This window comes from Notechis scutatus, chromosome 1 (genome assembly GCF_049901735.1).
Source record: "Notechis scutatus isolate UNSWTSFEM ecotype Mainland chromosome 1, rNotScu1.2, whole genome shotgun sequence".
Classification (NCBI taxonomy): Eukaryota; Metazoa; Chordata; class Lepidosauria; order Squamata; family Elapidae; genus Notechis; species Notechis scutatus.
In genome coordinates this window covers 57096270-57122052 of record NC_142009.1, presented here as the reverse complement: position 1 = coordinate 57122052, position 25783 = coordinate 57096270, and the positions used below count along the sequence as shown (strand labels likewise).

At 35.7% G+C, this 25783-nt stretch overlaps 1 protein-coding gene across 5 annotated transcripts in view; it reads right to left on the bottom strand.

The window, feature by feature from the left end:
- The window catches only part of CAPN13 (calpain 13), a 185252-nt gene that overhangs the window by 115170 nt on the left and 44299 nt on the right, over window positions 1–25783 (bottom strand). For all 5 annotated transcript variants that reach the window (XR_015749499.1, XR_015749500.1, XM_087965160.1 and 2 more), the window contains exons 7-13: window positions 21452–21526; window positions 16920–17005; window positions 13739–13813; window positions 13405–13556; window positions 11282–11421; window positions 941–1104; window positions 25–61 (exon numbers count right to left, since the gene is read on the bottom strand). Coding sequence is in view for 3 of the 5 variants with exons in the window: in XM_087965160.1 (XP_087821286.1) it covers window positions 25–61; window positions 941–1104; window positions 11282–11421; window positions 13405–13556; window positions 13739–13813; window positions 16920–17005; window positions 21452–21526 (729 nt within the window). In the remaining 2 variants the exon portion in view is untranslated. The remainder of the gene's footprint in view (window positions 1–24; window positions 62–940; window positions 1105–11281; window positions 11422–13404; window positions 13557–13738; window positions 13814–16919; window positions 17006–21451; window positions 21527–25783) is intronic.

Sequence of the window (25783 nt, the reverse complement as noted above, 5' to 3'; positions counted from 1 at the left end):
CATCCCTTCTTTATATCCACATACCTTTGTCGTCTCTGAACTGAATTCATTGCTTGGCTCCCTATAAGGGGGAAAAATCACACACATAAAAATGAGAACTGCTTCAGGACAGACTATTTTTATTTATTGCTTACAAGATCCAGAGAGAACAGTTGTTATCATATTCAACCTTGATGTGTGTTTATCAAGCAATAGTGCACAAATCATTATCTGCACCCAAGTACTAAATTATGGGTGTTTCCACAATTCTTTTTGACAGAATATTCTTTTGTCCCAAGGGGGACCAAGGTCCACATAAGCAGTATGACTTTCTAAAAAGAAAATCCAGAATGAAAATTATGTTTTATTGTCTGATAAATCAAGATAATGGAATTTTATTTATTACACTCTAGTAACAGCCCTCTGCATAGTTAAGTGAATGTGAAGGGATCCAGGATAATACAGCTTTGCCCTAGGTCAAATTATCTGGTCCAATATTTGATAATCAATACCATAATTATATTAGACTGAAATATCATGTAATATGGAGATTTATATTTGTTTATCCTAATGGAGCTTTTCAAATGATTCAATTTCATCAACAATAAAAAAAATCTTTTTAAATGCTACATATTGTTACATACAAATTGTCAAACATATTCAATTTCTCCATGTTACACCGTATTGATCATCAGATATTATCAAATGTAAAACACTGCTCCATGACAAGAATAAAGTATTGTCAAATATTGAGCAAAGTATCATTGTCAAGTACTAAATAGTTCAAATAATCTCATCAAATGTTCAGCAAGTTTATTTTAAACAGGTTTAATTTGTCAAAAAACAACTAGAAGACAAATGGATGTCTGCCCTTAAGAATACCAAATTTCTTTAAATGGCAAAGGAAAAGGTGGATTTTCTTTGCCTCACACTATTCATGTTCTAATTGTGATTGCTTTACCTTATATTGCCTTGACTTCTAAGAAAGATTCGTAGAAGAAACTTTAATTTTTGGTTTTGTGGTGATGCCATTGGAATGATTATGTAATCTCCGGCGTTCAGTTGATAGGGAATGGTGATATCTCGTATTTTGTTAAGCTGTGTGTCATGAACTATAGTTCTACCCTTAGAGAAAATATTATGGAAAGAAATTATTAGTTACTTTGAAGTGAATATTAACTTGCAGCCTTTTTGCTACACACACACACACACACACACCACACACACACACACACACACAAATTTGCCAACTGATGATAAGAATGCTAGATTAGATTTGGTTGGAAGGTCAAGGTTTCATGGATATCCATAGCAAAAGTATAAGCCCGTGCATGCCCTTTATTGGAAAGTGAGATTCATTTGTTATAAACAGGCTAACCTCCAAACATCTATGCTTGAGACTGTACTATCTGTAATTTATGGAAGATATAGCAGAATCAACAAAAGGAGTGGGAAATATTTAGAGAGAGATTTTATCTGCATCTTTAGGCTTGTCTGGAGCACTCTGAACTTTGCATCAAATCCACTCCTATAAGAAAATAATAGACCCTGCCATATTTCTTGTGGCTGCAATATTTTCAGCAAGATGGCACAATAAATAAAATGCAATCATTATTACTGTGATGACATATAAAGACAACATAATAAAAAAAAACCAACTAAACAAATTCTTAAAAAAAATACTGGAGTGTATAAATCCCATTTAGAATAGTTTCTCAGAGTGGCACAATAATTTATGAGACATGCCTTTGGGGGGGAGGGAGGACACACACACACACATGCACACACACTGCTATCTTGCAAAAAGAAAAAAGAAAGAAAGGGGAAAACATTTTCAAAGGGGCGAGGGGGGCCAAAGGGAGTGCTGAACTTAGAACGTGATGAATTAAAACTTCAATAAACCTAAATAGGGACAACTCTTTTCAAGGAAATTGATTTTTTTTTTTATGTATAATCGTTTCTTTTGTTCAAGATACAAAGAAGCTTTTATAGTATTTGGATGTTTTTTTTTAACCAAGCAGCTTATTCTTAAAATTGTCTTGATGCAAGCAAGCTATTCTAACAATGGAAAAAGAAACTCCAGATTTTCTGTATATAAATATTGGATGAATGGTTTTTTCCTTTCATTTCTATTTTCCTCCTGCCACCACCCCCTGCTGCCTTTATACTATATACATTTTAGACTGTTTTTAATTGATTTGTTGTGTGTGAAATATTTTGTAAACAGCTGTAACATGATTAAGTATAGAAAGCAACATAAAAAGATATTGTCATGGTTTAGTTCAGCACAGCCATCACTGAGTCTGAGATACCCCTTTTCTCTGGGGAATAGATACTGAACGGATGAAAAATTTGAACCTAATTACTGATAATTCAGAGAACCATTTTGATGTGGGGGGGAGGGGGGAGGGAGAGGGGCAGAGGGAAGGAGGGAAGGAGGGAGAGAGAATTCAGAAAAAAGTAAACAGGACTTTACTTATCTATACTTACTGTAGTACATTGTAAAATAGAAGAAAAGAACCAAAGCACATTAAGCATACAATTTGAGAATAAATATCTACAATATTATAATTACCACAATCATTTCCTTTAATTCGCCTTCCCTTGTTGAAAGGGTGTCAAACTTATGTCATCATGGCAGCATCATGTGACATATTGGGACTTTTTCCCCCTTCACTAAACCAGGTGTGGTCGTGGCCAGCGCATGATATATCTGGCCTGTGGGCCGGGAGTTTGATAACCCTGTTGTAGAATGCTACCCCTTCCACCTCAAGGGGTAGAGACATGCTATTAACAGTTCTGAACTGATATTGATTTTAATTGTATACTTCATTATTTGTATAATGTTGCAAAAAAAAAAAGACATTTCTTAGCTCAAAAGAATGGTGACAATATTTTACAGACTAAGAAGAGGAAAGAATGGAGTTCATAGATAATGTGTGTTAATGTTGATTTCATTACTGATTTCATTACTTATTATCCATCCGCATTGACATGGCCTGTCATTATATGGCAATCTATTCAGACTTTATGAGGTAAGAAGGCTGTGGGTAGCAATGAACCATGCAGGCCACTGCATGAAACATTATAGTCTAACCAGACAAATGTGCAAATTGCAGTTGATACTGGAAATGCCCATATTATTCCTCTGGGAAGGGCATCTTTTCCAGTGACTGGAAGATCATTGTGGTAATTTTTGGCTTTTGCTTAAAAAAAAATACAATTGCCCAGAGTAGTTGGATGTTAGGTGGCTCTTTAAATGCAAAATAACTATGTTCAGTCTTGCAGAATTTTAATATGCCATAAAAATGAGTGATTTTCTATTCTATTTTGTCTCTGTAATCTTGAAGAATTACAAATGGGTTGATGAAGGAGCATAAGAAGTTATGTGAAGCTCAAAGAACACAGTGTGAGATTATTCTTAGAATCATGGGGCTTGAAGGGACCTTTGAGATCTTCAAGTCCACCCTCCTGGTCAAGGCAGGAGCCTTATGCCATCCTAGTCAAATGCTATTCTGTTCCTGCACACATTGGTATTCACTATGTTTATTTTTGCTCCCTTGGAAGTACCTGCTTCTGAAGATTTCTTTTTTTTAAACCAAATTTTATTGAATTTACAATTAAAAACAAATCAACAACACATACACAAATAGAAAAGGCAGAAAAGAACAAAGGAAAAAGAAAGAAACACGAAAAGAAAAGCAAAAGAAGGAAAGAGAAAGCAGAGAAAGTGAACAGTTAAAAACATTCTCATTTTCAACAGTTTGTAAGATCTTTTCTCTTCTTATTTTATATCATATACGCACATCTTATCCATATCTATATTTAGATTGCACTCATATAAGTTTGTCCCATTCTTTTTAACTTTATAATATATAGTCTATCTTTGGTCTAACCATTTATACCAGCAATTCCAATTGTTGTAATATGTTGAAGAATCTTTATTTTTTAAGGCTAGGGTTAGTTTGTCCATTTCTGCACAGTCTGAGATTTTCTGGATGATCATCTGTTCGGTAGGTATGTGAGGTAATTTCCAGCACTGAGCAAACGTTAGTCTGGCTGCTGTTAAGATATGTATTGTTATATATTTCACTTTTTTAGGTAGCTGTTTGTCAAAAATCCCTAACAGGAAGGACTCTGGTTTATATTCAATCTGTTCTTTTGTTATCTCTTCTAGCCACCTTCTAACTCTTTGCCAGTATTTCTGGGTTTCCTTACATGACCACCACATATGAAAAAAGGTTCCATCTATACTTTTACATTTCCAACTTTTTGGACTCGTGTTGGGGTGCATCTTCGCTAACCTCGAAGGAGGAAGGTGCCACATTTTGTAAGCGTTGTCTTTATAAGCTGCGGATTTGGTGATCTTATTGTTTCTGTTCCAAATCTTTTCCCATTCTGTTAATGTGATACTCCGTCCAACATTCCTACTCCAAGCTATCATGTTCCCTTTGACTGTCTCTTCTTCTAATTCTACTTCCAGTAGGTAATTATAAAATTTAGTTATATTTTTTTTATTTGATCCTAGTAAAATTTTATCTAAGTGCTGAAGTTTGTTATTAATTCCGAAATCTTTATTATCTTGTTTATATCTACTATGGATTTGGAGATATACCCACTGATCAATTTTAAATCCCCGCTCTTGTAGTTCTTGTCGTGTTTTCAATTTTCCTTGTGCATCTAATAAGTCTTTATATTTGATCATTTTTGTAATGTCCAAATTGTTGGGGTGAACCATTGCCTCCATTGTCGATAGCCAAATCGGTACTTTTAAATAGTGTTTTTTCCGTACTTTTTTCCAAATGGTTAATAGTGAATCTCTAATTAAGTGTCTATGAAAATATGATTGATTGGGTTTCCCCACTTCCCATAAGAAGGCGTGCCAACATCTCTGCAAGTCGTGGCCTTCTAATAATAGCGTTCTTTTGTTAAGTAAGTTCACCCAATCTTTTAACCATACTAAAGCAGCTGCCGTATAGTATAGTTCCCAATTTGGAAGTGCTAATCCCCCTCTACTCTTCAAGTCCTGTAATGCCTTTACGTTAATTCTAGATTTCTTTCCTTGCCAAATGAATTTGAGTATTTTCTTATTAAGTTCTTCAAAAAAAAAATTATGCAATTTAATTGGAATCGTCTGAAATAGGTATAAAAATTTTGGTAAAATATTCATTTTGATAGAAGCAATCCTGCCCAATAGTGAAAGTTGCAACCTACGCCATGATTCTAAATCTTTCTTTACTAGTTGCAACAATTTGTCATAGTTATTCTCTTTGAGTGTCTTACATTGTGGTGTTAGCCATATTCCTAAATATTTAACTTTCTTTGTTACCTGTATTCTCATACTTACCTCTAATTCCTTTTTCTGGTCTTCTGTTAAGTTTTTGGTCATTAATTTTGTTTTTTTTCTATTGATTTTAAGTCCTGCTACTGCACCGAATTGTTCTAGTTCTTTTATCAATTTATATCCTTTTTCTATTGGTTCCTCCAAAAAGACCATATCATCGGCAAACGCTTGCAATTTGTATTCTTCTGTTTTAATCTTCAATCCTTTGATTTCGGGATTTTGCCTAATACGTGTTAAGAGTATTTCTAAAGCGAATATAAAGAGAAGAGGTGAAAAAGGGCAACCCTGTCTAACTCCTTTTTCTATTTTTATTGGACCTGTGTGTTCCCCATTTATTAAGATGTTGGCCTGCTGTGTATCGTAAATTGTTGTTATGATATTTTCAAATTTAGTGCCTAAATTCATATTATAAATTTTTTGAATTAAGAAATGCCAATTTAAGTTGTCAAATGCCTTTTCTGCATCTAAAAACATAAGTGCAGATTGTTTCTCAGGGTGGGCTTCATAAAATTCTAAGATATCTATTACTGTTCTTAAATTATTCTTTATCTGTCTAGTCGGGAGGAATCCATTTTGGTCTTCATGTAGGTATGGGTTTAAAACTTGTTTTAGTCTATTGGCTATAATGGAGGATAATATTTTATAATCGGTGTTTAGGAGTGAAATTGGTCTGTAGTTGTTAATATATCTGTGGTCAGATTCCTCCATCGGGATCAGCGAAATCAATGCTCCCCTCCACGAGTCTGGCATCTTAGCTGCCAGTAATACCTCATTAAACACTTCCATCATCAGTGGTCCAATTAATTCTGCGATTGTCTTATATAATTCTGCTGGGATCCCATCTGGCCTTGGGCCCTTTTATTGTTCCTTTGATTCTCTATTGCTGATTTCAATTCGGACCATGTAATATCTTTATTTAATAATTCTATCCATTCATCTCCAATTACTTTGTCTTTCATTTCCTCTAAGTAATTTCTTATTTTATCCTCATTGACTTCTTCTTTTTTATATAACTTTTCAAAATATTTGTGAATGATGTCTTTTTTCTTTTCTATCTCTTGTTGTAAATTGTCCTTCTCATCTATTAATTGGTATATCAATCTCTTTTCTTTCCTTTTTTAAAGTTTATAAGATAGCCATCTTCCTGGTTTATTTGCATATTCAAAATAAATTTGTTTAGTCATTTTCAAATTTATTTCCATTTTTTCTTGTTCCATTAAGTTCAATTTATGTTTGGCTGTTATTATCTGATTTTGTACTCTTTGGTTTTTAGGGGTTTTTTGTAATTGGATTTCTAATTCCTTAATTTGTTGTTGTAATTTATTTTGTTGAGCATATTTTCTTTTATTTCTCATGGCATTATAAGAGATTGTTATTCCTCTTATAACTGCCTTCAATGTATCCCAGATATTTTGTTTCGAGGTTGCATCATTATCATTTTCCTTTAGGAAATAATTTAATTCCTCTTTAAGCTTATTAATATACTCTTCTTCTCTTATTAATTGAGTGTTTAATGTCCACCTTTTCTTTGGTTTTTTCCTGCCTTTCCAAATTATTTGAATTGGGTTGTGATCGGCCCATTCATTTGGTAAAATTTCGATTCCTTTTATTTCATTTGCAATTTCCCCATTCATCCACGCCATATCTATTCTTGTCCATATTTTATGTGGGTTCGAGTAAAATGTAAATAGTTTTTCTTCTGGGTTTAATCTTCTCCATAAATCCACCAAATTTAGTTCTTCCATCATTTCCTTACATGTCTTGGGAAACTCTCTTTTTCCTTTTTTGTTCTTGCTCGCATTACTATGGTCCTTTTGGTAATCAGCAATAGAGTTAAAATCGCCTATGATACAGATGTTCCTTTTTTCAAATCCTATTATTTTTTGGTGTAAATATTTAAAAAAAAATTCTGTTCTTCATTTGGAGCATAAATTGCTACCAATAGAAATGAAATAGTATTAATCAAGATTTGTAAAACCAGAGTTCTTCCTTCCGGGTCTGACCAAATTAGATCTGCTTTTAAGTCATCTTTCACATATATTGCAATTCCTTTCTTTTTTTGTTTATCTGCTGGTGCTGTAAATAACTTCCCTAGTTTAGGGCAAATTAAATATCTTTCATCAATTTTCCTTATGTGGGTTTCTTGTAAACATATTATGTCGGTGTTTTGTTTAATTAATTTGGCTATTATCCTTTTCCTTTTAGTTGTTGAATTTAAACCATTTATATTGATGGATAGAAGTTTCTTTTCTTCCTCCATTTAGTTAAATCTGTTTCGCTTTTTGTCTCGTGATAATTCGGCTCTCTCCTTGTGGGATTGGTTTTTTTCTCTCTTGATGTGGGTAGTATTTCCCTTGGCTTTGGGGGGGTCCTTCTTTTTTATTTCTATGGCGACTTTGGTCTTCCTGCGAATTTCTTTTTGATTCCTCCTTACTATTTTGATCTTCCGTGCCTACTAACTGTTCATAAAAGTCTTGTGCCCATTCCATAGAGTCTATTTTGATTTTTCTTTCTTTCCATGTTACTAACATCCCCTGCTTCTGAAGATTTCTAAATATGAAATTGTAATTGTCTTCCTATAATATAGATGACAATCCAAAGCAGACCCAGGTATACAGTAATCTCTAACCTACCTATGTGAAAGCTCTTTATACGTGATGGGAAACTCAATTTTTGTGAGATTTTTGTTCTGCATGGACAAACCTTGCTTGTATGTGTACTGGATCTATACTCATAAGCTATTGTTTATAATAATTCTCTTCTGTCAGAGGACTTTCAAATAGCTTTCCTGATATTTTATTGTAGTAATCTTCCAACTAATAAAAATAGTAATTTAGTATAGGCTTGTTACAATGGTTTGGGGAAAAAAACCGAATTGGTCTGTAAACCTCAATTGTGGCATATTATAAGAATGCTATCAATAGTGAAGATGCTTTTAAAAGATAGTTCAGTAAAAATCTAATTAAAATCACACATTTTAAATTTGTGCTTAATGGCTAAATTAACTATATTTATTGTCCAATTAATAATTTAATACTAATTACAGCTTCTTGGATCAGAACACATTTCTTATTCTCTGCAGGTTCTTTCTCCTTTTTACAAACTTTCCTTTGTATCAGGAATCACATTGCTATATTTTAATATATAAGCACACAGAACATGAAATTTTAATATTTCCCTTACTTCATTTCATATGCAAGGTTTCATTTCTACTGGTTCTTTTGTTGTTTAAGTTCCTTATTAAGGGTGTCGTTTGTTTCCTCAAAATCTAACTGGTTTTAAATGAATCCCTTCTATTAGATTACAGCAGCTGTTTAAAAATATCTGTATGATTCAATTAGCTTATTTTTAAAGAACACTTTCATATCAACTTATGACTGAAATGTGAAAGAAAAAAATCAGTGTTTGCCAAATTAAAACAAATCCTTATCAACTATATATAAAAAAATTAATTGTTTAGGGAAGCAGTAATGAAATATTGTATGTGCAAACACAATGAAATTCTATCCAAATGAATGGATAGCAATAATTGATTGCTAACTGCCAATTAAAATGTTTGTTGTTTGATCTATTTAGAAGAAAAACAAAAAAAATGCAGCCAACATTATATAAAGTTTGGGTTTTTTCTCCTTTATGAATGACAAGTTTTACAATCTTATATTAAGAACTTGATTTTTTGTATGTTTGGTGAAGTCTTGGAGGTGCAAATTACAAGCCCTGGCCTATATTGACTATTAACCACAAGGGGGGCAGAGTAATGTACAATAGATAGAGGATTTATTTATTTGTTAAATTTATATGCCCCCTATCTCATTGTTGAAGCAACTCTGCACCACTTACAAAAATGTTAAAAGAATAAATATAAACCAATTAAAATTTCTGTGAATTAAATAGAGATTGAGAACCAAGAGGACTGATGGTACAGAAGTGGGGTCTCTTCCAAGTTTTAAGGCTCTTCTAGAAGGTCAGAAGGGTGAGGACAGATGTCACTTATGGCAGCAGGATGTTCAAAAGGGTGGGGACCACAGCAGAAAAGACTCTTCTCCTAGACCCCCTCCCCAGTCAAAATTCCTTGAGAGACACGGTCTGCAGCAAGCTCCTTTTGCTAGAAAGGATGGGATGGGCAAATTCCATCGGGCGAAGATGGCTCTTCAGATATGTTAAGGATTAATGAGTCAAGGATTTATTCTGTGCCCCTCTTTTGTCTACCATTTTGCAGGCAGTTTATACAAAAGATTGTTAATCTGAAATCATTTATTTTGTTATGCATAGAGCGTATGTTCTTAGCTTCTCCTGGGTAGGCTGTAGCTAGCTAAGTGCTTTGCCTATCTCTCTAATGTATTTCTTGTAAATAAATGCCCTTTCTGTAATAGTTGAACCACCTGCTCCACTAATCCTTGCTAAAGTCATATTCCTATTCCTAGAAATATTCGCATGCACGTGTAGAACAGTTCAACCTCCAAGAAAAGGGCAATTTATCTTTCTGAGAATCATATGAAGCTGAAATAACTACAAATTTGCAGCCAGCCTCACAGGCTAAGCTATAAAGATTTAATTCTGATCTGACTCACTACAGGAGTTGCTATAAATGAGTTTAAACAACTGACGCTCTCAAAATGAACAGTAGCTGAGTTTTTACTGGGTTTGCAAAATCAGACAGGGCTACTCAGAAATAAGAGGAAGTATAAAGCACACAAAGGAGCATCGTACAGTCTGTGGAAGTAGATTAAAAGACTAAGGCAGAGGATATTTTTTAGAGAATAAAGCGTTGCCTCCTTCATTATAAATCTCTTCAGAGGCTATTTCAGTGTGAAGGACTGCTGGTGGTGTTGGGAAGAAGACGGTTAAAAACTTGCTTTAGGATGGGGAGTAGCTAAAAGTTGCTCTCTTCTTCTCAACAGTCTTTGCCATCCATTTTGGGAGGATATAACCCCCTTCCTCCTGACAGAGGAAAAACAATGAAAATCAAGCAGTTGGAAAGTAAAGACAAACAGGAAACTGGTAGGGCTTCACAAAGTTTCAGAACAGTATTATTTTTCAAAGATGCTTGAAATGGATATATTTCTTAGAAAGTTATTGCAACTAAATTTAAATGTTCTTTGCCTGGCACAACATGAAAAAAGTGGTATCTTGATTTAGACCAAGCTGACAGAAGACCAGAATCTATATAGATAGTCTTTGTTCAGTGACTGCCTTGGATAACATCTATCCACAGTCACAATAGTGATGAAGAAGGACCTTTGTGATCAATCCTTCTTTTTATGACCTTTAAAGATCTATAAGACAAAATGAAGCTGAAGCAAGATCATAAGCACAATCACAGTTTTACTTGCAACTACTTTGCTTAACGATCGAATTGCTAATTCTCATTGTGGTTGCTAAGCAAGGAGTAACTAGTAATCACAGCACCAATCCACATTTGATGCCTTTACTTACCTTACCCCCTAACCCTGTCGGGATTTGACTGGTTGAAGAAAACTGAATCCAAAACACTGCATTACCCAATTCCCCTTAGACAAAGCATCTAAACAGTTTTGCCATGCATATGGCCTCTGAAACAGCAAGATGGGGTAGCTTCTCATTGATGGGAATTCTTGCTTGATCACTCTTCTCACTTCTAGGTTTTCTCTCCCCCTCTTTCCCCACTGAAAGAAGGAGCAGGGCTTTTTTTCTCTTTCTCCATAATGTTGCACAGCTTTGAGTCTTTAGCTGGCAAGAATCCAGAAGAGGGTTTTGCATAAGTATATATGTACAGAAGCCTTTTCTGGCATAGTCAGTAATCAGTGAGGCCTCAAAAATGGCAAAATAACTCCCCCTAGTTCAGTCAGGTGAATCATGTCACTTTCATGGCCCAAATGTGCCATAGGGACAGCGTTTCGTGCTTCTAAATCATGTCACTTTCATGGCCCATATGTGCCATAGGGACAGTGTTTCGTGCTTCTAATTGCTCTTTCTCACCTTTTTTATCTGAAAACCTATATTTGCCAGCGTCCGTGAGATATTGTCAGGTCTTTGCATCAATGCTACTACAACATTGTATTTCATCATAAACTCTGGAACTTTGATGAAATATTGATGATTTCTTGAGAGAGCATCTCCTGTGGATTAACAGACATGATAACACAACTCAGACTTGATTAAGACCTTCTTTCATTCACATATACACACGATCCTTAGATAAGGGCAAGGGGATCTAATATCTTCCCATTGGTATTTAGCAAGCAGGTCACTACCCAATGCTATCATAGAAGATAAGGAATTCCATTAGTAATTACAATTCTGAAAAGTTCTCAGACCCATTTAGATAAGAATAATGCCATTTTATCTAGAACACTTCCTTGTTAGAAGGAGCTTTGATTATTTATCATCATGGAAATATATTCTGGTATACTGCAGCCACAATATCCCTTTGAACAGTTAACATTCCTAAATAAAGCATGCAGCTCTCAGTAACCTTTGCCAAGAAATAGTGACACAGGAAACTGCCAGGTATTGATACAGACCACTGATCCATCAAGCTAAATATTTTCTCCATTGAGTGAAAACAGCTTCCCAATCCCAGTTTTCTTGAAATTTTGGAAATTGAAATAGGGAGCTCTGGCACCATTAAATTCAATGAAACTTAAGTCAAGCTGGATACACACAGATTATACATTCATGCATTGTAAATGTCATAACCTTCATTAAATGGAAGGCCATTCATTAGCCTTGGGTAAGATGATCTTTGTTAAAGAATAGCAACACTGTAGATATGGTTTCATGTTGTATACAATATATAAACATTTTTAATAAATGCATGTACGTAAATAACAAATCTAAATATAAATGTCAGACTTTGGAGATAATGTAAAAGTAACTGAGACAGCAATTCTGACCCAACACTGGAAGTTTTTAAGAAGAGATATAACCATTTGTCTGAAATGGTATAGGGTTCCTTGCCTAAACAAGGGATTGGACTTGAAGCCCTCCAAGGTCCCTTCCAACTCTGTTATTCTATTCTATTTGCCCAAGAGTAAGCCCTAGTGCCCTTAGTGGGTCTTACCTCTACATAAACTTGTGTATGATTTCATTGCAAAATGCTGAAGTACGATTTAAGAAGTCCCTGCTTTACATTTTGTGTCTCCGACAGTGATGTGATTGCTAAGAATCAACAACAACTTGAAAGTACATAATCAATGAAAATGATTATTATTGTCACCATCATTTTTTTCCCAAATAAGTGTGTCTAGAAATGCAGCCCAATTCTAATTTGCTCTCTTGTTGTCTGTTTTAAATATTGTTTTAAATCCAGGTAGTCTTCATTTAACATCCATTTATTCAGAGATTATTCAAAATTATGACAGCATTGAACAAGGGATACTTTACTATGGGTCCTCCTAGTTGTAGCAGTTGCAGTGTCCCCGTGGTCACATGATCACAATTTCAGTATTCAGCAACCAGTTTACAATCACAGCATTCTGTAATCATATAATCACTATTTGTAACCTTCATGTTAGAGGTGGTATTCAGCAGGTTTTGACCAGTTCTGGAGAACCAGTAGTGGACATTTTGAGTAGTTCAGAGAACCGGCAAATACCACCTCTGACTGGAGATTTTACAGTCTCCTTCCCCTGCCACGCCCACCAAGCCACACCCACAGAACTGGTAGTAAAAAAAATTGTATCCCACCACTGCTTCAAATGGCTTCCACCAAGCAAAGTCAATGGGGAAGCTGGCAGGAAATTGCAAATGGGAATCACATGACTGTGGAACATTATATGACCATATGGGAGTCATCTAATAGTGGCATCTGGGACTGTCGCAATTACCACCATAAGTTGGCATGGTCATGGATGCCGTGTTTTACAATCACATTGCTTAGTATTAGAGTTTTCATTCCCAGTTACTGTCGGCAAAATTGGATTACCTGTAATCTGAATAAAAACTCAAGAGATACTACACAGACTGTCATTTCTGTTTATTCATCACATACAGGTCAAAATTACCCATATCAAGATTTGCCATGTAATTAGAATATTGCTAAACATGATACCCCTGTGAAAATTGTTTAGGATACCAACTTATTACTTGAGGCTACTTACTTTGATAGTTGCTCCCTTCTGGAGATAATTGGCTGAAATACGAAACCACAGACCAAGACGTATTGTTCTCCTTACCAAAATCCAGGAATGTGGGCAAATTATTGCAAACAGACAGGAACGAAAAATTGTCTTTCAAATCTTCAAATGATATCCTGAGAAAAGAGAATGTGGATTTGGGCTGCAGACAAATATTAGTTACAATTTCTAGTGTGAATTTGCAATTTTTAGAAGCCTAAAAAAATTTCCTATGTAGGTAGGTATGTGTATAGATATAGAGAGATATAATTTAACACAGAGAAATCCCTCAAAGCCTATTTCATTAATGTGATAATACCAGAATTCGCCATCAGCCCTGTTCACATAGAATTTGTCCTTGAATGATTGAGGGACTCGATCCCACTCCATGGAACTGTAAAAGAAATCAAAATTATATATCACTTGAAAGCTACCAATAGTCTTGCCATTCTAACGCTAGCTTGTAGACCTTTTCATGTATAAACTCCACTTTGAAGATACACATCTAAAGCTTGAAGTCCAAATGGTGGAGAATTGCACCAAAGAAAATGCCCTTCCCAACTGTGCATTTCATTTTGGATGTTTTTTATGCAGAAATATTAATTCGCTCAACATATTTTGTAGTAACTTTTTCATCTGTCTTTGGGCTTGGCCTGTTTTACTATGGAGTTTGTGGAATTCTTCTCATTACTGGATTCAGTTTGCTTCATTCGGCTGCTTCTAATGCTACTGTGACCTTTACAACAAAATCGCAAGGATAATTACAGGGGAAGAGAGTTCTTCTCTAATGAGATAGTCAGCTTTCCACAACAAAACCCAGGAAGTGAATAAAATAGATCCTGGAAAATAGAGCTGATGCAAATACATCCTAACTAGTTGTTCCAAGCAATAGAATTGAAAACAGTGCCCTTGTTCCGTTCCCCTTTTCAAGGATTTCTGCAAATCATGTAGTGAAGTTGCAAAGAATCATTTTATCATGACAACAAATATTAGACAAATTGCTGGGTAGGTAGCGCTCTTTACGGCAGTTTCCTCCCATTTCTTGAAAGAATACATGGACCTCCCCTGTCCTTTATTGTTACAGATAGTCCCCAAGTTACAACGGCAATTGGGACCAGAATTTCAATTGCTAAGAGACATGTAAATAAAGTGTAATGTGACATGAATATACCACTCAGCAGTGGAAATCTTGGAAATCCCAGTTGCCATTGTAACAGGATTGTGTGGGTTGTTAAGCAGAAAGAGTTATGTGATTGTACTGTATGTTCATACCAACATTCTGATTTAGGCACTGAGGACTAGTGTGCAACTGAACAGGAAAAATACCACTGAAAAAGAAAGCTTGACGCAAATTGCAATAGCACTTAGACTTATATACTGCTTCACAGTGCTTTACAGTCCTCTCTAACTGTTCACAGAGTTAGCATATTGCCCCCAACAGTCTGGGTCCTCATTTTACCCACCTCGGAAGGATGGAAGGCTGAGTCAACCTTGAACCTGGTGAGATTCAAACTGCCAAATTACAGGAGTCAGCAGTCAACAGAAGTCGCCTGCAGTACTGCACTCTAACCGCTGTACCACCAGAGAGGATTCAAGAAACCTACTACTGATTTACATGTGTTTACATGTGTCTGTGGATGAAAGCCAACCAAAAAATAACAGGACCCAAAGATATAATATAGCTGTGCAATTCTCAATATAGACAAACAAACAAGTAAATTTCAAATGTATTTTGAAACTCTTGTTATTTAATTAATTAACTCAAAATCCAGACAGAAACTCAGGGGGAGTGATTTTTAAAAACCTAACATTTACTTATGCAGGTCAGTTATAGGCTGGTCACTGAACTGGGATTTCTGGGAATAAAAGTTTACCATCATCATGAACTGAGGATATGCTTGGAATGCAGGTCGGGTTCAGTTAAGGTCAACTTCAATGTTCTCATTGGTTAAAGTGTAGTATTGGATGGCTTCTTTATTAAGAAAATAATTATTTCCATCTCTGACTTCTGATATTACCTCTCAGCAAACTCATTACAGGGAATTAGCTATCTAACTGTGTTAATTCCCAAGCTGCAATTTTATAATTAAGTGATAATTGTATTGTCTGCTTAGTATGAGCTAGGCGTGAATCAATAAATGTATTGATTCATGCAACTTAAGGCTGCTTCACCAAAATTTCAACTGAATCCAAATTAGACATTAATTTTTGGACATAGAAAAGCTGTAGAAGTTAGTTGCATTCCATTTTCAAGGAAATTTAATTTTTTGATACTTTTCAACAAGAGTTCTGTTAACAGCACCAATGGAAAAGAAGCTGTAAAACTATAGCATTGCTCCCGATCTTAAAACCAGAAAATGGTCCATGTTATCTAACATGATCGTTCTCTGTTTTCTGCATAGAGTACTATGGAAAAATCACAAACTTATGATTTTTTTCACTGATGTCAATAAAACTATGCAAAATTATTCCCATGGAAAGCAATGAGGCTTAATAATACTTTTTTTTATTTTGTTTTTTGGATTGAACCCAGGGTAATTCTAGCAAATTGTTTCTAAATGTGATGAAGGAAAATACTATACAATGCCTGAAATTAGGAACCAGATGATAACCTGCCAAAATTGAATAGCTGGAAAGGCTAAAGGGAGCTATTTCAGTTTCTCCAAGCTATAATTTTGCAAATGATTTTAGCAGCCGAGATGGACTATTTACTACCGTAGCAGGTTGCAATGTTGGTTTCCTTTCCTCCCACATTTTTAACTTATATTTAAAAATAATAGATCTCCTACTGTCTGTGGTCTTGCTGGCAGCAATAAACAGCTGTCACAATGCTTTTCTTGGCACCTCCTATAGTTCCCTTGCCAGAGATGGTGGTGGTGGTAGTGGTAACAACAGAGGATCTCTGCTTCTACAACTTCTTTCCAAGGATTTTAGGACAGCTGAAAGATCCGTTTCCAGCTTAGAATCTTTTAGATCAGGGGTGTCTAACCTTGACAACTTTAAGACTTGTGATCTTCAATTCCCAGAATAGCATGGCTGGCTAGGGAATTCTGGGAATTGAAATCCACAGCTATTGATGTTGCCAAGGTTGGACATCCCTGTTCTGGATTATTTGGCTTCATGATTTCTGTATCCTTGCCCACAGACCATATTGGCTGAGATGTTGTATAGATATAGTATACAAAAGTTATCATTTACCCAATTTAAATTTTCCTCTAAGTGCAAATTGCAGTAACAATTCAGTTTGGGGTGTGGGAGGAGACAATCAAAAGTAAGATTTGGCATTATCCAGATGAAGATAAATGAAATGGAAATGCCAAGGGATGCCTTGAATTTAAAATAGAGCATGAAATGCTGACCCATGTGTTGCAAGATTAGTTCCTGCAGAAGTATTATTATTATGCCAAATCCCTACATGCTAAGCCTTAAAAATAATGTTTTTATTCCAAGACCTCAAGGGAGTCACCCTTCTTATGAAATAAAAGGTTGCAAAATCATACTGATCACTCCAAGCTCCATTCCATTCCACAGTGCCCCACGGATTCCAAAGTTTGATTAAAAGTTCTTTCCCGTCCATGTAAGGAACCTGTTAAAAAGAAAGGAAGGGAAAACATTCTAACTTTATATATTTGGCATGAGGGAAGAGGCACACAGATATGTTTCCTTTTATATTTTGGTGGATATCTCTTGAAATATCTTTAGTTGAAATGTGATCCTGTTATGGAAATCCTTTTCTGAACTCTCATATGACTTTATTCAGAATATAAAATGCTATCAGAATTAATTTTGATCCCAAGGATACTGCTATTTTAATCTATAGATATGAGTCCTTTTCCTTCACATTAACATTTATTATTGAAAAGAAAGTGAAGATGACCAGCAGTAAGATAGATGGGGTAAGTTACAGTGATGATGGGTGCAATATTGGAAGACCTGAAGGACCAAGTTAAGAACAGATCATCCTGGAAAATATCTCTCTCTATGGGCTCTAAGACAGGGGTCTCCAACCTTGGCAACTTTAAGTCCTGTGGACTTCAACTCCCAGAGTTCCTCAGCCAGCAAAGCCCACAAGTCTTAAAGCTGCCAAGGTTGGAGACCCCTGCTCTAAGAGACTACACTGACTTGGTGGCACATAATCAATCAACCAACATTTATTACAAAAATAAAAGTAACCTGTAGATTTATGAAAATTTCAATTTGGGCTTTGGGTGATATGCAGATTTTTAGGGGAAAAAAACATTTCTTTTAGGAGGCATTGCTTTATGCACTTCCATTTACGAATAAATAAGAAACACAAAAAGCTTCCAATGAGATACATAATACATCTAAAAGGTCTGTCATCTTGGAATATATTCACTGAATTCTGAATGACTCTCATTTGGATATTGACCTCTCTGTCTCAGTATCTAAGTGCTATCTGTTCACACTTGGAATGTTTTTTTTTCTAACTATACTTATTGCCAAAAAGCTCTCCTTCCAGGTCATTTTAGGATCACTTTTCATATAAGTCTCTGAAATGTTTTGCTTAAGAAATATATCATAGAATATCATAACTTCTGGAGAGGGGGAAGAGAACAAGCTCAGATTTCAGGCAATTCATTCTCTCAGTAATAGCCAACGTTTTCCCCTTGTTCTTATAACGAATTCAATCATGTCACCCAGATGCTTTGACCTCCACTTCTAACTCAGCATGGATGTTTCAGCAAGTGATAAAACTGCATGGAGAATGACTGGCATGAGCCAGCAACTTATATAACTGCAATGAAATCATTTTATAACTCAGAAATTGCTACACGTCATATCCATACACAGGCTAATTCACATTAGTTTTCTCAGTATAATGGGGAAAAATGAATGTCTGCATATAAACCAAATTCTTCAATCTTTTGTGTTTGGGGGTTGATTAGAATAACCTGAGAATATCACAAGAATTTCACCTCTCTATAGAGAAATCATTGGTAGATAAGTACAGTATTATCTAGTGTAGTTCCTGGTATGGAGCCAGTGGTTAATGCATCACCTTAATCATAAAAGTTTATGGCTTAAGCAAAGTCATTATAATAATTAAAGTCTTTATGCTTAAAGGGAATATATTAAATCATAATACTGAATGAATATCATTATCTGTTTAATCATATATTCTGTACAACAGTAGTATCATTATTGGCTTCCAAAGTGTTCTGTGTAAATGCAAAGGAACATTAAAAAGCATTGATTATTATTATTTTCTCATAGGGGATTGGCTGTCACCACAATAACATTTCATACCTGTATGAGATGGTGTGCAGTGTGGGTGGGAAGGGTATTTGAAAGAGGTGTCTGTGTTGTAGCAACATCTGTGAACAGTGATAATTAAGCCAGCCAACTGGATTTGCTATTTCAATTTCCCATTAGACTCACAAAATACATCTCAAAGTCATCTAATGTAATACCCGTTTTTCCATGACCCATTATCCACAGATCTAGGAGGAAACCCACTAGAAGTTACATTGTGAAAGGCTCCTTCAGAAATGGAGCTGGTCTTCAAAGAGAAATGTCTTCATGATATATTTGGCTGCTTAAGACTAGATCAAGATATTTGCAAGACAATGGATGTCGGCAGCTATTGTCATCACTGTGCCCTTCTCTCCCTCTGCAGAAAGCCTGATCAATTCTGTATCTCATATTAAGGGGTAGGCTTGCTGCTACTGATGTGAGGAAAACCAGAGGATTAGATTAAAGTCACTGTCTTTCAAGACCTCTTCTCTTGTTATTGTGGATATTAACATCAGAAATTATGTCTCTAGTGGGATGAACACGAAACTCATCCTGATCCTCTTAACTGCAATAACTCCTTTGCTTTCTTTCACAACTGTTGGATTATTTCTTCTGGCTAAATTGATCTACTCTGGAGAAGATGATATTAATATTTGGGGAAGGCAAAGGCTTGTGCTTTGGAAGAATAAGTCTGAGTAAATGACTTCTTCATCCTATTCCAAATTTCTGACCCTCCATTTCAGTGTAAACTGCAAAGCTGAGCTTGAGCTTGAGCTATGTAGCATAACCCACATTTCTTGGGTGGTTGTCACTGGATGTGGTTTTTAAAAAATCTTTTAAGGGATGTATAATTCTACTAAGTTTTCTATCAAATAGAAAAGGTCCTTTAAGGCTTCAACAGCAGACTTTCTGGGAAACTTAAATTACATTCAATCTTTCTTGCCATCCTACTGTCTTTTATTACACAAAAGTATGTTTCTTGTTCCCAGAAAATGAAAGAGAGATATTTTCAGTACCAATGAATTTTCTATTGAGTGTGTGTGTGTGTGTGTGTGTGTGCATGTGTGTGTGTGTGTGATTATTTACTGTGGGATTACACATCTATAGAACCAAACATAGTCTGTTTGCATGAAAATTGAAAGTGTGAAAATAGCATGCCATTCAGAGCAGCAGACATTTTTAGTGCTAAATTCATATATTTATTCTTTTTTTTATTCTGAATGGAATGGAAATCAAGGCCATGGAATATCCAAGTGGTTTCTTGCATAGACATTATCTAGATTTAGCTGTGCTTAACTTCAGCATCATGCACGAACTATCAAGTGCTATCAGACAATAGCTGAAAATCAATCCACAGAAATACTCAATGTTCTTATGATCTTATCTATATGAGGCAATTGTTTCATTTCACCCAAGAAACAACCTGTTATTCAGAGATTTTTGGAGGGATGATGTCATTCCATGGCTCAGAACAAACAGGGTTTTTTCTTTTGCTGCATCTCAACAAACTTACACACTACACATGTGGACAGGGAAGATTTCAGAAATGGTGCAGTGATGCTACTCTACTACACCTCTTGCAGAAAATAATGAAGAACCCCATTTTCTGTCCTTCCTAAGTATCTCTGGGTCCTACAACTTGACTCCCCTACCTTTTGTGTAGTAATTGAAATAAACTTCAGAGGTTTTGCTTTTCCTTGCTGTTGAATTACAGGATGCATTTTTACATTGGCCTCAGCTGTAGAATTGTTTTCTCAGTCCCTAGAAAGCCAACAGAAATTGCTCTGACTTATACCACCTTTAGATGATAATGGTGATAAGAATGCATCCCACCATTTCTTCACAGAGAAAAAAGGGGATACGGTGGGAGATTTTTGGTTATTGTCTGATGCAACTGCTCGATTCCTGGCAGTTGAATTTCATGAATATTGATGCCTCCTCAACAAACAGAATGAAGAATCTTTCTTGGGCCTCTATGCAGGCATTTAAATGAAAGTGCAGAAGCTGGCAGTTGGCCAATGACTCATTAAATTAATACCTTAAAGGAGCATCTGTCATGCTCTTTTCATGAAATCTTGTGAGTCCTCATCAAAATCACCTGCAGCTATAGATTTGAGGGTTGCTGTGGCAACTCCATTCTTTTGGCAGTTTGTCCTTGAGCAAGGTGGTTCTGCCTTGTATCAGATCAATCACCAGTCCTGTGAGGTCACACTAGCATCCTTAAAATATCTACTTCAGTTATAGAATGTAATTTCTACTACGTGGTTTTCAACCCTTGAAATCTTCTGACATTAAGAATGAAGCCTAAGCAGCTTACTAGTTCTCACTGCATTGAACACAATCACTTTGCTTATGATAGTTTCAAATTAAATTATCTCCATGGAATGAGCCTACTTATCTCTTTATTCATTTACATTCTGTTAGCCTCTTGAAATTTGCTGGGGTTTCTTTTTCAGTAGCAAGTTATCTTTTAGTACCATTGGCTTAGACAATAAATATTAACTACGGGCTCAGAATTTTTAATCCTTTACTTGAAAACAGCAAATTGGCTGGCTATGGACTTGACTAAATTAATCATTTATTTTTTACTCCAACAAAAAGTTGCTTGGAGTACTTTTGGAAAGCAGGACTGATGGGGTGAAATCACTTTGAGGAAAGGAATATTACCTTCTGGTTCATAAAGCAATATATTGACAAAAATAAGGAGAAAAAACAGTAGGACAGTTGCCAGTTAGAAGATAAGACAATAGTGAAAGTGGAGATTTATTTATTTTACCTCTCTGGCATCTATAACAGCATAGACATGTTGCTGCACAATTCCATTCTCCAACACTTGTCTACCCGTTTTTTTCTGAAAGAGTACAAAACAGTTTTACTCTCTCTAAAACATTTACATTTGGTCCAACAAATAACCAGATATTTTTATTTTGATGGCACAGTGGCTCAGTAGTTAAGATGATAGCCTTGTTGACTGGAAAGCTGGGAGCCCAGGTTCAAGCCTTGGTACCACACAACAGGGTGAGTTCCTGTCTTCGCTCCAGCTTCTGCCCATCTAGCAGTTCAAAAGTATGCAAATGCAGTTAGCTAAATAGGTCCCACTTTGGTGGGAAGGTAACAGCCACATGACCTCAGAAATGTCTTTAGACAACACTCAATGGCCTTGAAATGGAGTTAAGCATTGCCCCTTATAATGACAACGAGTAATGGAGCAAAATCCACAGATTTACATTTACCTTTTTTGATGGGAATAAAATCTGGATCTTTTTTTCATAGAAGATGCACAGCCAGCACTAAAATTATGGGTGCTTGCCCTTAGGTACTACTTATGGCATAAGCATAATTGAGCTACCTCAGCTGAATAGCTTTGACTTGCCACCTGCTGTGTTTGATAAGCTACCTATTTTTAAAGCAACACAAGGAATCAAAAAAAGAGGTTTACTTAAGATCACTACAAGGCATATGAATTTTAATTTGCTTCTTCTGCTTTTGAGAGGGGATGATCTACTTCCCCTCTAGCAGAGTAAATTTCTAGATCTCAGCCTTGTTCCTGAGAAAGTCTGCTTAAGCCCAAATAGTATGCTATTACTGAGAGTTAGCAGAGGCAGATGGGAATTGTATTTCAGAAAATATATAAGCTGATCAAAGACCCTTCCAGCTTTGTTTAACCTTTAATAAGTATGGTGAGTTTATAACAGCATTGAACTCTGTATACATAGGCATTGGATTTTCTCTAGTGCTCCATGAAATGACCAAGAAATGACCAAGAAATGTAGATGTAGAAATCTTTCTGCAGAAAGCATGCTTAGACTGTATGCCAATCTTTTTGAAGTTTTAAAGAAAACTAGAAAAACATTCCTTAACAACCTTTCAGGGTTTTTTTCCCTACTTTTTTGGTGGGGTGGGATGATAAATGCTAGCTGTGCTGTGCTTGTTTGTTTGTTTCTTGCCTTTATAATTTTTACAAATAACACAAGATGGCAAACACCCACAATACTTCTTCCTCCTCCTGTTTTCCTCACAACAATCCAGTGAGATGGGTTGAGCTAAGAAAGAATGACTTGCCCAAAGTCAATCAATCAATCAGAATAGAGCTGGTAGGGACCTTTGAGGTCTTCTAGTCAATCCCCTGCTCAAATAGGAGACCCCATTTCAGACAAGTGAAGGTTCAGTCTCTTCTTAAAAGCCTCCGATGATGACAGCTTCCGTGGTTAAGGTATCACAGTCTCCCAATTTCTAGACTGGTTTCTTAACCACTAGACCAAACTGGCTCTCAGAATTGACAATTCCATAATAGATTCTGTTGGAATTGACCATTCCAAATCTTTTCTTATGAAACTTGGAGTTAATTTAATTTATATCTCTATTATGGATGATTAATCTACATTTAGAAAATGAAAAAAGAACATTCTGGATTCAGTTGTGGATAAGGAATCCAATTTCACCAATTCCTATTTAAGTAAAACACTAGAAAAGTAAAATCATCCATCCCAAACTTGCTAATAAATGCCATCTTATAAATGTCAATTTGAATAATTGAATTTCCTCTTCTTCCTTTTCCCTCTACTCCTCATCCTTTTATTTCTTTTTATTGGTGGTTGTGAACTGGCTTTAGAATTTAGTCTTTATAAATTGACAACAGCTGCTTTGGGAAACAGTTAATAGAAGAACAGAATCAAATATAGGAAGTAAGTAGGCATGTAAAGGACCCTATATGATCTGATTTAGGCTGCAAGGACATTACTGAGATTGAATCCTAAGGGCAGCACATGTTTGAATGTTCTTATCCAAGCTATCTCCTTATATCTATCCATCTGTATTACTACATCCAGCTTACACTACTGGAAGCAGTATTGAAACAAGAAAAAGTAGCATTCTGACCAACTCTTTAGGATTTTAAACATGGGAAGGAGAACACCAATTGAAATTCCAAGGCAACCCATGCCCTGCTGCATCATCATTACTGAGATACTTCCTTACCTAAAAAGAGTAACAGAATAACCAGAGGTAGGCAAAAAAGCAATGGGCACAAGACTTTCTGCCAGCTTCCCCATTGACTTTCCTTATGGGAAGCTGGCGGGGAGCACTGGAAATCCTTCTTTCATTTCTTCCTTCTTTCCTCCCTCCTTCCCTCTCTGTCTCCCTGCCTCCCACAGCATTATGGGAATCTTTCAGGGAGAAAGTAAGGAGGAAGCTATCAGGAAGTTGCAAATCCAAGGCCACAGACAAGTAAATGGGAAAGGAGTGAGGGGATGCAGTGGGGTGCAGATTGGAAAGGGTGCATGGGGGTGCACATGTGGATTGGACTAGTTTCTGGGTGTGTGCAAGAGATACTGCATGTCAGGGAGGATACATGGTTGGGCTCTGTGGGTCAGGAAGTGACCCACATAATAGGGGTGTGAGAAGTACTGAGTGGGTTGGGCAGGGCATATGGGAAAGCAGCATAGGTCAGAAAGGCACCTAGGGAGTTTGGGAGTTCACTAGAGGTGCCATGTATGCTAGGAATAGCATGCAAGAGAGACAGCATGGGTTGGAAAGGGGAATGGACATCAATGTGACTCAGGGATGGCATACGGGGGAACAGCATAGGCCAGTAAGAGTGTGGAGGGGTCCCATTCCTCTAATTCTATAGTGTATCCAAAATTCTGTGCCCATGCAATCATTGTGCTTTTGACTATTTCCTCTTCCATTTTGAAATCTAATAAATATTTGTATAGTTTAGTTATAAGTTTTTGTTCTGGTCCCATTAATATTTTATCTAATTGGTTCTGCCCTTTGTCAAATCCAAAATCTTTTAAATCTTTTTTAGATTTATTTTGAATTTGCAAATATGGCCACCAGTCGATTATGATTCCATTTTCCTTCAGTTCTTGGTTTGATTTTAATTTCCCTTGACTATCTAATAATTCTTCATAGCTTACCATTTTCCTTAGGTCTAATCTATTTGGATGGATTATGGTTTCCATGTTTGACAGCCATCATGGGATTTCCATATAGTGTTTGCCTTTGATTTTTTTCCAAGTTGTAATCAATTAATCTCTTATTAAATGTTGATTGAAATAAGTATGTACATTACTTTTGTTATCCCACAAAAATGCATGCCAACCTGTCAGGAGGTCATGTCCTTCTAATGTTAAGATTCTCTTGTCTCTTAATTTAACCCAATCCTAAATCCAACTCAACACCACTGCCTGGTAATAAAGCTCCCATTCTGGTAGTCCAAGACCGCCTCTGCTCCTATCATCTTGTAATAATTTCATTTTGATATGTGACCACTTGCCCAACCAGACAAACCTGGATGTCATTTTATTTAGTTCTATAACGAAAGATTTCCCTGATTTAATTGGGATCATTTGGAATAAATATATTAGTTTTGGTCAAGTATTCATTTTCAGCGTTGCTATTCTTCCTAATATAGACAGTTTCAATTTTGCCCATAATTCCAATTCTTTTCTGATTTGCTTAATCAGATTAACATAATTGTCCTCTTTTAGTGATGAGCATCTGGGTGATATCTAAATTCCCAGGTATTTCACCTTTTTTACTATTTGCAGTCCCATTATATTTTCTAATTCTACTTTGTTTTGTTTTACAGTTTTTGACTATCATTTTAGTTTTATTTTTATTTATTTTAAGTCCTGCCACTTCCCCAAATTTTTCTATTGCAACAATATTGGTCCCGAATTCATTGGATCTTCCACTATAAATACCAAATCATCGGCAAATTCCTGAACTTTATATTCCTCATTTCTAATTTTAATTCCATGAATCTCTGGATTTTGTCTGGTTACAGCCAGCAACACTTCTAAAGACAAGATAAATAACAGAGGCGATAATGGACACCCTTGTCTCACTCCTTTTGCAATTTCAAAATCTTCAGTGCAATCTCCATTTAATAATACACTTGCTTTTTGATTTGAGTATATTTCTTATAATGTTTTTATCTATATTAGTACCAAAATTCAGCTTTTTAATTTGATATAACATGAATTTCCAATTAAGATTATCGAATGCTTTTTGCGCATCTAAGAAAATTAAGGCTGCCTGTTTTTCTGGGTGAGCTTCATAGTATTCAATCGAATTTAGTACTGTCCTAATATTGTTTTTGATT